This window comes from Gadus chalcogrammus, chromosome 4 (assembly GCF_026213295.1).
Source record: "Gadus chalcogrammus isolate NIFS_2021 chromosome 4, NIFS_Gcha_1.0, whole genome shotgun sequence".
NCBI lineage: Eukaryota > Metazoa > Chordata > Actinopteri > Gadiformes > Gadidae > Gadus > Gadus chalcogrammus.
In genome coordinates this window covers 19,252,147-19,266,236 of record NC_079415.1, presented here as the reverse complement: position 1 = coordinate 19,266,236, position 14,090 = coordinate 19,252,147, and the positions used below count along the sequence as shown (strand labels likewise).

General features: G+C 43.3%; 1 protein-coding gene across 1 annotated transcript in view; it reads left to right on the top strand.

Moving 5' to 3' along the window:
- The window catches only part of LOC130381779 (mediator of RNA polymerase II transcription subunit 13-like), a 151,708-nt gene that overhangs the window by 12,861 nt on the left and 124,757 nt on the right, over positions 1 to 14,090 (top strand). Inside the window, exon 2 of the mRNA XM_056589538.1 lies at positions 1,533 to 1,770. Within this exon, the coding sequence (XP_056445513.1) occupies positions 1,533 to 1,770 (238 nt within the window). The remainder of the gene's footprint in view (positions 1 to 1,532; positions 1,771 to 14,090) is intronic.

The following is a 14,090-nucleotide window of genomic DNA, read 5'->3' as shown; positions in this document are numbered from 1 at the left end:
TAGTACATGTATGAAGTGACACTAGTACATGTATGAAGTGACACTAGTACATAAATAGCTGTACAGTGCAGCCTTCACAGGCCTGGTTCCCCATTATGCCCCCTGCTACCTGTCCACATGTATTATGTTCTCTGAGAAGGCCCCTGGCTGGCAAGGGGCCATGGGCCGAGTGCCAGCCAACCACGGCCCACACAGCTCGGTAAACATCGCTGAGAGGAACGGGAAAGGCTGGTCATCCTTCCCCCTCCCCCCAAGTCTGTCTAGTCCTCCCCCCCAGTCCCAGGCCTGATGCTAGATGCCTCTGTGTACATTTATCATTACGGTGCAGTGTCTTTATTCACACAAACGCACACACAAACACACACACACACACACACACACACACACACACACACACACACACACACACACACACACACACACACACACACACACACACACATATTCAAACAAGACGCCTAACAATACGCCTGCCAAAACACACTCACTTACATTTATTGGAGGAGGATGGGGAGAAGGAGGAAGAAGGGGAGAGGAAGATGAAGAAGAATCCCACTTTTTTATAATTCTACTCAAACGTCAATGTCTTTCTTGACCAGGAGCTCACCTCCCACAACCTCAATCGCCCAAACATCTCCGCTCTTCATTCCATTTCACTCAATGGAGAAGATGTCATCCACCGTGCCACACTCTACGCATTGACCTTGACTTCACCCTCTCTCCCTCACTCTCTCGCTCTATCCCTATCCCTCTCCCGCTCTTACTCTCTCTCGCTCTATATTTCATCCTCTCTCTCTCTGACTCTCTCTCCCTCTTTTACTCTTCCTCTTTTACTCTTTCCCTCTTTGTCTCCCACTCCCCCTCTCTTTCTCTGTCTCTTCCTCTCTCTTTTTCTTTCCGTCTCCATCATTCTCTATCTATCTCCCACTCTCTATCTGTTGCTGTCTGTTTCATCCTCTAACTCACTCTCCTCCCTCCTCCGTCACCTCCACCAATACCACCACCTCTTGAATGTCGAATACACTCCCAGCTTTTTTCTACCTACAGTCATTGGGCACCATTCTAGAGAAGTTAACTGCCTTAGCAACAACGCAACATGCCAGCGTTAATAGCTGCGCTGTGATGACAGGAAACAGGAAGTCATGGGGAGACGGCTCCAATAGTCAACCTCCGTTGAGAGAGTGATTGAATTAGCGTTGTGTGCGAAGGTTCATGGGGCTCAATATGTGAGCCCAGGATATCCCCTATTGGTTTATGCATCATGGTCTGTTCACAACGTTGACAAAGGCTGAGGGGGCCTTCCAATGCATAGGTAAACTGAATAATATATACATTTTACATGTGAAATAATAAGAATGCAAAGAGATATAGGTAAAAAGAATATGTGTCAAATTATGGGTTTATTATTCTTTTGACATGTGATAATATGATATGATATGGAGACAATAACGCTTCATTGAATCAAACAAGACGAAACCTTTGATTTACCAGTCTCCCTCCTCTCCCCCCTCCCATTCCCCCTCCCACACTAGGCGGAGTTGACGGGCATCAAGTGGCGATGCTACAGCTTCCGTGGCGGCGGCGAGTACGGGCCAGTTATCTCGGCGCCAGCCCATGACGACCCGGTGCTGCGGAGCTTCATGCGTTGCGTCCGCGCCAACCTGCTGTGCGTGTGGCGCCGCAAGGTCAAGCCAGATGCAAAGGAACTGTGGATCTTCTGGTGGGGGGAGCAGCCGGACCTGGCCCACGTCATCCACCACGAGCTGGAAGGTAAGCAGCAATAAACAAACTCCCTGCTCCCTCTCTTGCTGCTGTCTTCAGAAGCCTGCCGTTTCAATCACCTGTGATCGAAAGTAAAGATGGATTCCCCGAACTAATTGCTAGGGAGATGCACTGGTCAGAAACTAGCCGGGAGCGGTCTAAAATCAAGAGGACAGAGGAAGGGTCCCCTAGGAACAGATATTCTCACAGCGAATTTCACTCAACAATAGCAGACTGGAGGCCTGTCATGGTAATTATTTTATAGACTTATTGTATAATATAGGGACATGACGGTGAGTTTTGCTGAACACGATATTGCCTATTGTGTTAACATGATAGTTTGTATAGGTCCGTCCATTTACGAAATAGATTATAATTTAACCCCCTAAATACATAGTTATATGTTGGTGATACTTTGGTGAAAGGTCAGAGCATAAGCTGGTCTTCAATGGTTATAAAGGTTGGGGGTTGAAAGTTGTTTTCACTGGCACAATTCATGCTGAATTTGCTACCTATTCTCCTCACATCAGTTGTCGATAGTTGGCGCGATTTAGTTTTGTAGTGGCTTTGTTACGTTGTTTTTGCATGAGCTGTCTTAGATAAAAGGAGCATAAGAATGAATTTGAGTCTGTCTGCTCTGCTGGAGGCTCCTCCACACACAGCAGACAGCCATGGGTGAAGGACACCTGTCAGTCAAGGCCAACTGGTGTTCAAAGAGCTGTTAACAGGTGTTTTAAGAGGTGTTATCGTGGGCATTTTACCAATGACTGCATATTTCCAGCTAACAAGGTTTAATTTCTGGCAAGAAATATACAAAATATAATTCATTGCAGTATGAAAGGGTGTACTTGCATTATAATGCTTTTATATTATCATTATATCATTGTCTTAAAATGGTCCTAAAATGCCAATAATATGCTCATTATTTCTGGGACAGGCTAGGCCAATTCTTACAAATTATCCTGAAATAATCAAGTGCCTAAATCTTAGCTACAGCACTTTTAATGTCTTTACTTTGACTTTAAAGCTGAGAAAGTCAAGGGTAAATGGAGTCACTGACTGTTGGACTTGGCGATGGAGATACTGTCGTTGGTGGGTTGGCATTGTTTTCTTTTCATGCTTTTCACTTAAGTCGAGTTGAGAAGAAGTGAGAGTTACGGTTCTTTCTTTCTTTGTTTTTACAGACAAAGAAAGATTTTATTTGCCTTTGACTCAAAAATAGTATAACGTTATGAGAATGGTGCAGTATCTGTTTTGTTTGTTGTGTTTGGTTTTACTTTGTATGGCTTCCTTTGTCTTCTCTGTGGCTTGAATTTCAGTCTCTAAAGAACCAGTCTAGATATTCTTTACTACGTAGTCTTCTATTGAGGTGGATGCTCTAAAGAAGGGGCCAAACATACTGTTTTGTGATTAAAGTGCGAATAGAATAACTGTATCTTGGGTCGTGGCACAGGGAACAGTGCATGGTATCGCAATCCCTGAAGTGAGTCGGTGCAATCCTAATTCAAGGCAGGTTTAGTAAGCCTTGTGTTGTCTACTGCCTAAGGTCCCAGTAATAATAATAATAATAATAATAATAAAGGAAATTTATACAGCGCTTAATATGGTACTCTAAGACGCTTTACACAGTACACAAGTTCTAGCACATTTTGCACAAGGCTCACCTTGTTCCCAGGCGAGTCCTTCTCAGGCCCGAAGGCCTGGAGCGGGATGCACAAATGTGAGTCATTGGTGGAGAGAGTGCGGGACTTCCAACCATACTCAGAGAGAGCGATAAATGATTTAATTTCTAGGGGTGAGAATTTCTTTTTTTGATTTTTTTTTGTTTAGGGGTGAGAGAGAGGGAGGGACTTTAGCAGGGATGTCCGTTTCCACTGCATGTTTCGGATCTTGCTTTGCCAAATTCTTTGTCAGAGAAAATGGCATATTAATTGTCATTGTCCTTGTGGCTGTTGTTGTCTGGTTCTACCGGGTTAACTGACCCTCAGCTGAGGGACACATATCCGATTCAACAAATCGGATATGAGAGAATCTACAAAACAATTAAAAATAAGAACAAAATATGTGTCTCTTTAAATGGCGGCTGGTGATTCAATTTGTGGGTGGGGCATAGTCATGGACAGGCGTCTTGGGGTCCCCTCCCCCAGACATTTTTTAATTTAGTAGATATGATTTCCTGCCCTCTGGTGCATTTTTGGGATGGCCACTACAAGTTTTTTTTAAAAACTGCCACATGAGTGATTAGTATTTTTTTCAGTGCAAAGGGCTCACATGCATCTTTATTCAATGATGGCACAAAACTGAAAAACAGTGGCCCAACATTAAGTGCAACAACTAGCATTATATTCAGTGCAGTTGTAGTAGTTTTATTGGCAACAGGGGCAGACTGGCCATCGGGAGGTTAGGGAGATTTCCCGAACGGCTGGACGATTTCAGGCGGAGCCGGCCGGGGGTCATTTTTCAATTTAAATAAAGTAGTGTAAGGTGCAACTAGGCTGGCCTGCTGGATATTTGCAAACACAACAGCGCATGGGCGTCAGTTTGGTTGGAAATGTGCTTGGGAAAGAGACGCATTTGGAAGTGCATTTTCAGAAGTGTTTGGTACAATGAGGATGCACGCTTTTTTTTTACTTTTGTGCAGGTAATGAAAGGTTCTGAAAGACGGCATACCCATGTAGCTTACTAATGAATAAAATCTATACAAAAACTAATGTCTGACACGTTTTATGAAGAAAGTCTTTCCAAAAAGCAGTGGACATATGACCCGCTGCATTCTGCTTCATGTTCCCAATGTTGACAACGTCACATGACAGCTACCAACAGAAACAAAGAGGATCTAGGAAAGGAAATGAACTACGTGTTTAAGTTCAGAAGGGGCGAACGTGTACTGGCTACACACAACAATGCAAATGTTGTCAAGATTGAAAAAGCTAAAAATATTCGTTGCACAGCTGAACACTATATCACATCATGAGCTGGCTCAGGCTGTACTCAATTCACAACACGCATCCAACCATTCTACATCAGGCATGCTGAAAAAAACTCATTCACTCCCCACCACAATTATTCCAGAATTCAAGCAAAGCAAGAATGACAAAACAAGTCACTTTGTGTCAACAAGAGACTGACTCCACCGACTCCACTATCATCATCTCCACTATACCAAACATTGTATGAACGCAAACCATGGATAAGTTAGGCTATTTGGTGGCTATGGCTAACATCAATTGCATTACTTGAGTGCACAAAAGACCTTGCAACAGCACCAGCAAATCTGAAGCAACAAATATCGCGTCTTACCTTTATTTATGTGGCAGTGGTCTGCAGATGCATCCTTTGCTGTAGCCTGCCACATCCATTGAGTTCAACAGGTTATCGCTCTTATTGTGTCCATGCTACTAGCAACCTGGTCTGGTGCTTTTAATGTATGTATTTAGGCTAAAATGATTGTCTTATGCCTCATTGCATCCCAGCCAAAGAGTATTGGTATTAATACCTCATTCATTTGTCCAAGCCAGGCTGGCAGCTCATACAAAAATAAGGAAGGGATAATGTATAGGACGCTGGTCATTATCGGGAAAATAAGCCCCGACAGGGCAAACCAGACCCCGACGCGAAGCGGAGGGGTCTGGGGCCTGAAGGGGTTTATTTTCGATAATGATCGGCGTTCTATACATTATTCCACTTATTACACAGCTACTTGCCAAAACGAAAAAATAACTTCACACGGTGTGTCTTTTTATAATTTATTTGTAACCATTTGTAGTGTTAATCAGCAGAGAAATAGTTGACGTTGCTTAGCAAATGAATACGCTGGAGTTGATAACCAGAGTACTTGCGGAGTGATACGGAAGACTTGAATCAGAGGCAAAAAATCCACTTTCTTTGACAGCTGTCAATTCTTAGCAACGTTCACTTATACAATTTTTTTTTTTTGTATAACTGACTTTTATTTTTTTTAAGTAGTTGGTGCTAAAACAGAGCAGATGTATAACTGTCAATTTAGAGGGGGGGTCACTATTAAACACAGTGTATGGGTGCAAAGTGAGCAGCCTTATGGCCCCTCCAAACTTGGACTGCTCCGCGTTCTGTCAGCCTGACACACGGCTGACAGGGTCACTTACTTCCCCTTTAATTCCCACTGAAGTTGTGTTCGAGATGCATCGTCTGTGTGTTTGTTCTCAGTTTTCTCCTCAACAGCTTAACCTATCGCTCTGAAATGTCATATGGACCCTCAGTATAAACCTGGCCAGAGACTGAGAATTTCTCTAATTTGTCATTGCAAACGCTGAAAAAATATATATTTGTGATTTCTTTGGAGCAGTATTTGCTTACCTTTCTATGCACATGCAATTTCTAATAGGTTGCAAGTTAACAAGATTGCTTGTAAATATTTGCCTGTGATCTTCCAAAAATGCTAACCACACGCTCATCCCAACATTGACATGTAGTTGCAATGTACATATCCACGTGACTAGTTTTTGTTATTTTATAGAGTGGCAAAATTCGTGTTTGTTGACCTTGAGGCAGAACCTCAACACATCCAAAGTGAAATATACCTTTTGTGCATTAGTTTTTTTGTGTTTGTGTGTGTGTGTGTGTGTGTGTGTGTGTTTGTGTGTGTGTGTGTGTGTGTGTGTGTGTGTGTGTGTGTGTGTGTGTGTGTGTGTGTGTGTGTGTGTGTGTGTGTGTGTGTGTGTGTGTGTGTGTGTGTGTGCGCACGCGCTAAGAACACAAAGCATTAGCTTTATCATTGAACTACAAAATGCTGCCATCAGCATCATCAGCTCCCTATTTATAGATGCATGTGCATTATCTCAGCGTAAAGTGATTTGCTCTCTAATGAACTGGGGAGACAGGGTGAGGAGGAGCCCTTCAATGAGAGGGGTTCTCAGCACTAGAATCAGGACTTTCTAATGGTTGGTCCAACTGTCCTTCTATAATATAGCAGACGTCCTGATCCAGCAGTCCTACTGTGTTATCGCAGACCTCCTGATCCAACCTTCCTACTATAGACGTTTTCAGACTTGTCATGCACATGTTCTCCGTAGACATTGACGTCTTTCAGACATCAGTAGGATCAACGGGGGGTTTAGGGGGGTGGGCTTGCAAGGGGGGGGATATGATGTAAGCTCTAAGTTGCAAGAAACGGGATAAGTACGTCCACTGTCACTCTAGTGTGTTTGTCAAGCTAGTCAAACCAGTCAAGTCTAGTTTTGGTTTGACCACTTACAGCATGGAGGCCGAACGGACAGAACTCATCTTGATCATCTTAAATGCATCTGGAACGATGCATCATATATTCCGTTGCATTCAGAACATTCAAAGCATCGATCGATGAAAGATTGGAGCATGAGTTTAAGACAAATAGAAGAAACGAGAAAGAAAAAGGCTGTCACGAACGACTGAGTTACCGGAGAAAGAGGGAGTGGAAGGCCGGGATACTATAATGCTCAGCTAACTGTTAAAAATATGCGTGCAGCTGTGAACTCATTTATTGTAATTTATTGAATGCAGTGTACTTTTAGACCTGCCGAAAAGACCTATCTTTTATTGTTCTCCACGAGTGACTCTGAAAAGCAGTGCCAACATGCAAATATTTTTTACAGATTCAACAAACATAAGACAACAAGCTGATTGTCATTTAGGGTGAAACTCTATGACATGCAAACACAGACCGAAGGGTCATCAACACGCCCACTCAAGTGGTGTGACAAATACCGACTTTCTACTCTAAAATAGGAGATTTTCAGGGTACAAATATCAGGATATGTTTTTAACACATACGGCCCATCAGAAGAATAGCAGAAGAATATCAGGACTTACACGTATGTCAGAAAGCAGTTTATTTTACAGCAGAAATCCTGATCCAGCAGTTCTACTGTGTTATAGCAGACCTCCTGATCCAACTGTCCTACGCTATAGCAGACCTCCTGATCCCGCAGTCCTACGCTATAGCAGTACTTCTGAGCGAGCAGTTCTACTATGTTATAGCAGAACCTCTGACTCAGCAGTCCTATTGATTCATAAAAAAACCTCTGATCCAGCAGTCCTACTGATTTATAGCAGAACCACAGATTCAGCAGTACTATGCTATAGCAGACCTTCTGACCCAGCAGTCATACTGTGTTATAGCAGAACCTCTGATCCAACAATCCTACTGTGTTATAGCAGAACCTCTGACCCAGGAGACCTACTGCGTTACAGCAAAACTTCTGATCCAGAAGTCCTACTGTGTTATAGCAGAACTGCTGGTCCAGCAGTCCTACTGTGTTATAACAGAACTTCTGGTCCAGCAGTCCTACTGTATTATAGCAGAACTTCTGGTCCAGCAGTTCTACTGTGTTATAGCAGACCTCCTGGCCAAGCAGACCTACACTATAGCAGACCTCCTGATCCAGCAGTCCTACTGTGTTATAGCAGACCTCCTGATCCAGCAGTCCTACACTATAGACGACCTTCTGGAGACTAGTGAGACTAAAGGTGCGGCCACACCAGACGCATATCTCGCGTACCTCGCGTATAAAATCGCCATTTTTTCCATAGGGAACCATTGGTGTATGAGACGCGTACACGCGTTACATGCGTATAAGCAACATTTTACTCGCGTTAGGGGCGTATGAGGCGCGTATATATACGAGCGTACATATACGCGCGTACATATACGCGCGTACATATACGCGCGTACGCGAGGAGTTCAAAAAATTTAACTTTTTAAGGTGCGAACACACCAAGCGCGTACCTCGCGTACCATGTACGCGCGTAACGCAGCTAAAATGTTGCTTGACCATTTTGTGTCAAAAATGGTCAGATACGCGCGTACGCATACGCGCGTAGATGAGACCGCCCAAACCCCCCCCCCCCCCCCCCCCCAGCCTGTGGCTGCGCTGGATTTAGGAGTCCGAGGAAGGAAACCCAAACGCCGCTGTGTTTGGGTAGATGATAGAGCTTGGATCGGGTTAGATTAAATAATCTCGGATATAAATAACAATAATCGGGTTAAATAACTTCACATGGTGTGTTTCCAGCATTCGTAGTGTTGATCAGCAGAGAAATAGTCCGCCAAGACGTTGAGGTTGCTTAGCAATCAGAGACTCTGTCCATGCAAGTGAACGGAGTGTTCACTCTTCGTCATAACTATCAAACCAAACATCCTTCACATTCACCGAGCGAACATTATGAAAGTAAAATGCACATTTCTCGCTAGAAATGTTTCCCCAAACGCATTTAATGGCGTAACTATGTTACTATTTCCACCCAGAATAAAGAAAGTTGCCGGCCGTGGCTGCCATGGACATGGCTGCGCTGGAGTCCGAGGTAGGAAACCCAAACGCCGTGGTGTTTGGGTGATAGAGTTTAGATCGGATTAGATTAAATAATCTCGGATATAAATAACAATAATCTGGTTAAATAACTTCACATGGTGTGTCTGGTGTGTTTCCAGCATTCGTAGTGTTGATCAGCAGATATATAGTCCGCCAAGACGTTGAGGTTGCTTAGTAACCAGAGACTCTGTCCATGCAAGTGAACGGAGCGTTCCCTCTTCGTCATAACTATCAAACCAAACATCCTTCACATTCACCGAGCGAACATTATGAAAGTAAAATGCACATTTCTCGCTAAAAATGTTTCCATAAAAGCATTTAATGGCGTAACTATGTTACTATTTCCACACAGAATAAAGAAAGATGTCGGCCGTATGCTTCTGTCCAAGCTCACTACTACCCAGTGACGTCGGGTCAAGCTCAACGCTGATTGGCTATTGCGGCGCGTATGAGCGTAAAAAGTTCAATTTTTTGAACTTTTTACGCTCGCGTACACGCGTATATGTACGCGCGTATATGTACGCGCGTATATGTACGCGCGTATATGTACGCGCGTATATGTACGCGCGTATATGTACGCGCGTATATGTACGCGCGTATATGTACGCGCCTCATACGCCCCTAACGCGAGTAAAATGTTGCTTATACGCATGTAACGCGTGTACGCGTCTCATACGCGCGTAAACCAATGGTTCCCTATGGAAAAATTGCCGATTTTATACGCGTCGTACGCGAGTAACGCGCTTGGTGTGTTCGCACCTTTACGCTCATACGCGCCGCAATAGCCAATCAGCGTTGAGCTTGACCCGACGTCACTGGCAGAGAGTAGTGAGCTTGGACAGAAGCATACGGCCGACATCTTTCTTTATTCTGTGTGGAAATAGTAACATAGTTACGCCATTAAATGCTTTTATGGAAACATTTTTAGCGAGAAATGTGCATTTTACTTTCATAATGTTCGCTCGGTGAATGTGAAGGATGTTTGGTTTGATAGTTATGACGAAGAGGGAACGCTCCGTTCACTTGCATGGACAGAGTCTCTGGTTACTAAGCAACCTCAACGTCTTGGCGGACTATATATCTGCTGATCAACACTACGAATGCTGGAAACACACCAGACACACCATGTGAAGTTATTTAACCCGATTATTGTTATTTATATCCGAGATTATTTAATCTAACCCGATCTAAACTCTATCACCCAAACACGGCGGCGTTTGGGTTTCCTACCTCGGACTCCAGCGCAGCCATGTCCATGGCAGCCACGGCCGGCAACTTTCTTTATTCTGGGTGGAAATAGTAACATAGTTACGCCATTAAATGCGTTTATGGAAACATTTCTAGCGAGAAATGTGCATTTTACTTTCATAATGTTCGCTCGGTGAATGTGAAGGATGTTTGGTTTGATAGTTATGACGAAGAGTGAACGCTCCGTTCACTTGCATGGACAGAGTCTCTGATTGCTAAGCAACCTCAATGTCTTGGCGGACTATTTCTCTGCTGATCAACACTACGAATGCTGGAAACACACCAGACACACCATGTGAAGTTATTTAACCCGATTATTGTTATTTATATCCGAGATTATTTAATCTAACCCGATCCAAGCTCTATCATCCACCCAAACACGGCGGCGTTTGGGTTTCCTTCCTCGGACTCCTAAATCCAGCGCAGCCACAGGCTGGGGGGGGGGAGTTTTGGGCGGTCTCATCTACGCGCGTATGCGTACGCGCGTATCTGACCATTTTTGACACAAAATGGTCAAGCAACATTTTAGCTGCGTTACGCGCGTACATGGTACGCGAGGTACGCGCTTGGTGTGTTCGCACCTTAATACCTTCAGAGCACATATTGAATATGTGATTAATCATACCATGATAAAACAAATCCCAGAATTGAGTTGGCAACACACCTTAATGAGGGTGAATGAATGAGGTTTTCATGTTAGTGATTTCATGTGATTGTGATACCGTGGCTGTCTAAAGTGAATAAAATAAGATCAATAAATAATGTTAAACAGAATGAAGGAGATTTCCAGGAGGATGGAGAGTTCTTACATTTATTTGAATAAATAGAACAAACAATGGTTTTGGACTGACAACAGTATTTCTGGAGATGAGTTGTTAATTTGTTCGTGCAGAAGCTTGGTGCTGTCCAAATGATAATTAGCTTAACACGTTTCACATATTCATATTCATCAACATATTGCCGTGAATGAGGGCAGTTTTGTACCATATCTGATATTACTAATATTCCACTGATGCGGTATTTGCTTGCATATTTATTAGGTTCCCTCCTGCAGAGTCTTTGTGCTGGGCTTTAGTCCCCTCTCTCTGTCTCTCTCTCTCTCTCTCCCCCTCCCTCCCTCTCTCTCTCTCTCTCCCTCTCTTTCTCTCTCTCTCTCACATTCAGGCATTTATTATTATTGTTATTATGATGATGAAGATGTTTAGGCTAATTAGTATTATAAGCTGTATTTGAGTTTAGCGGTTAAATTAAATGGATTAAAGATGGCTACACCTAGGGCTGGGCAATATTCCAAAAATTATTATCACGATTATTTTTTCGATATTGATCGATATCGATATTAATCACGATATATGATTTGATACTGCTGAAGCCTGAAGAAATTAGAGTGTTCATTAGTTAAACCATACTTTTTTGTTTATTACCATATTTGTGATAAGGGAACATTTAATCACATTTAAATATAAACATTTAACTTCACAAACGTGTTTTATCTGCTTCCAACAGAACAAAGGTAACTTGCCTTGTAACCTATTGAAAATAATGTAAATAAAAATAAAAGCTCTGACTTCTTTCACATTAAACTCCTTTGGCAGGGCTTCAGAAAACATCTTAAATCGTGTAGAGGCGCAACCAATACATAAAAAGTAAAAAAGTGGATGAACAAAGGCCCTGGCACATGAACTGAACTTATATTATATAAAATAGGAACTACGTATTGCTTACGTAACTAAAAGATCTGTGAGTGACTATCACATCAAACTCCTTTGGCAGGGAGGCAACAATCTCAAATGTTTGTAGAGGTCTATTTCTGCTGTTAGATTTTATTTATTTTTTTTGACTTTTTTTTTTTTGACTTTTTTTTACATCGAGCATTTATGTCTAATGCCTATCATCGTAATCAACGTGAGTTTTATTGCGATTAATAATCGTAATCGAATTATTGCCCTACACCTGTGTCACTCGTTTACCCCCATGCTTCCCAAACAGAATGCCAGGCTCTACTCACTCACACGTATTTCAGACTCCATATATACTCTTGCACGTCTCTCTCTCTCTCCCTCACCTCTCTGTTTATCTCTCTCTCTCTCTCTCTGTCTTACTCTCCATCGCTGTCTCTTTCTCTTCAACCACCGGGGTTGGCATGGTAACTGCCAACCTCCTCTGTGGCATCTAATGGCCAATTTGATGCCATCTTCGATGCCAAGTCTTGGCTGACCCCCTCCCTCCCACCCCCCCCTCCCAAAACCAATGTCTGTCCCTTCACAGGCAAATTAAGTCGTTGAGCATCTCCCCCTCCCCCTCCCATATCTCCCTCTCCTCCCTCCCCATGCTGTGTGTCTACTGTAGAGATACGCCAACACACTCAAACCACAAACTCCTCCAAATGACCAGGTGGAATTAGACATGTTGTGGGACGTTTGTTATCCTTTGTGCAGGATCAGGTTTTGTGATCCTTTGTGCAGGATCAGGTTTTGACTGAGAGTTCCAGTATGAGAGCGTTCCCAGTTTGAGAACGTTCCCTGTTTGGGAACGTCTCCAGTTTGAGAACGTTCCCAGTTTGAGAACGTCCCCTGTTGAGAACATCCCTTGTTTGGGAACTTTCCCGGTTTGGGAACCTTCCCTGTTTGGGAACGTTCCCAGTTTGAGAACGTTAGTACAGCGTTAGGGTTAGTGCTTACCCTAACTCTGTACTAGTACGTTAGTCCAGGGTTAGGTTAGTTCTAACTCTAATACTGTACTAGTACTCCTTTTCTGTGTTTTTTTTATTTTTTCTGATATATTCGAGTATATCATTACAAATAGTGTGGTAAATGGAGATCTCTTTTTTACATTCTCAACCCCAGGGTATGGATTTATAATTGTAAATTTCTTTCTATTATTTAAAGCTTAGTCATCAGCTCAGCTGACACTACCCTTTCTTCCAAATATGTCTGTTTGAAACTCCTTGCTATTTATATTGACAAAACCCTGTCACTTAACGTCTGAACCTAACGTCATGCAAAATCGTGGCACTGCCTGTCAGATTACAATGTTACCTCCCTCCCTCCCCCGTCCCTCCCCCGTCCCTCCCCCCTCCCTTCCTATGAGCTGCTGGTGTTGAACTGTAGTCAACTCTGTTGTGGCAACACCACCTCTCATACCCTGTGGTCAATAATTTGCACCATTCCACTCAGGAGCAGAGATCAGACTGAGACTCCCTCTTAAAAGTTATCTTAAAGCTTCTCTAGATCCAGATTGATGTAGAAAGGTAGCAGAGCTTCTCTTTAAAGCTACTCTAGATCCAGGGTGGTGGAGAGAGGGAGCAGGTTTCCTCTTAAAGCTGCAATAGATCCAGAGTAGTGGAGAGAGGGAGCAGAGGTTATCTTAAAGCTGCACTATTTCCAGAGTCTTGAAGAATCGGGAGCAGAGTTTCCCTTAAAGCTTCTCTAGATCCAGAGTGGTGGAGTGACAGAGCAGAGTTTCCCTTAAAGCTTCTCTAGATCCAGAGTGGTGGAGTGACAGAGCAGAGTTTCTCTTAAAGCTTCTCTAGATCCAGAGTGGTGGAGTGACAGAGCAGAGTTTCTCTTAAAGCTTCTCTAGATCCAGAGTGGTGGAGTGACAGAACAGAGGTTCCCTTAAAGCTTCTCTAGATCCAGAGTGGTGGAGTGACAGAGCAGAGTTTCTCTTAAAGCTTCTCTAGATCCAGAGTCGTGAAGAGAGGGAGAAGAGGTTCTCTTAAAGCTGCTCTAGATCCAGAGTCGTGAAGAGAGGGAG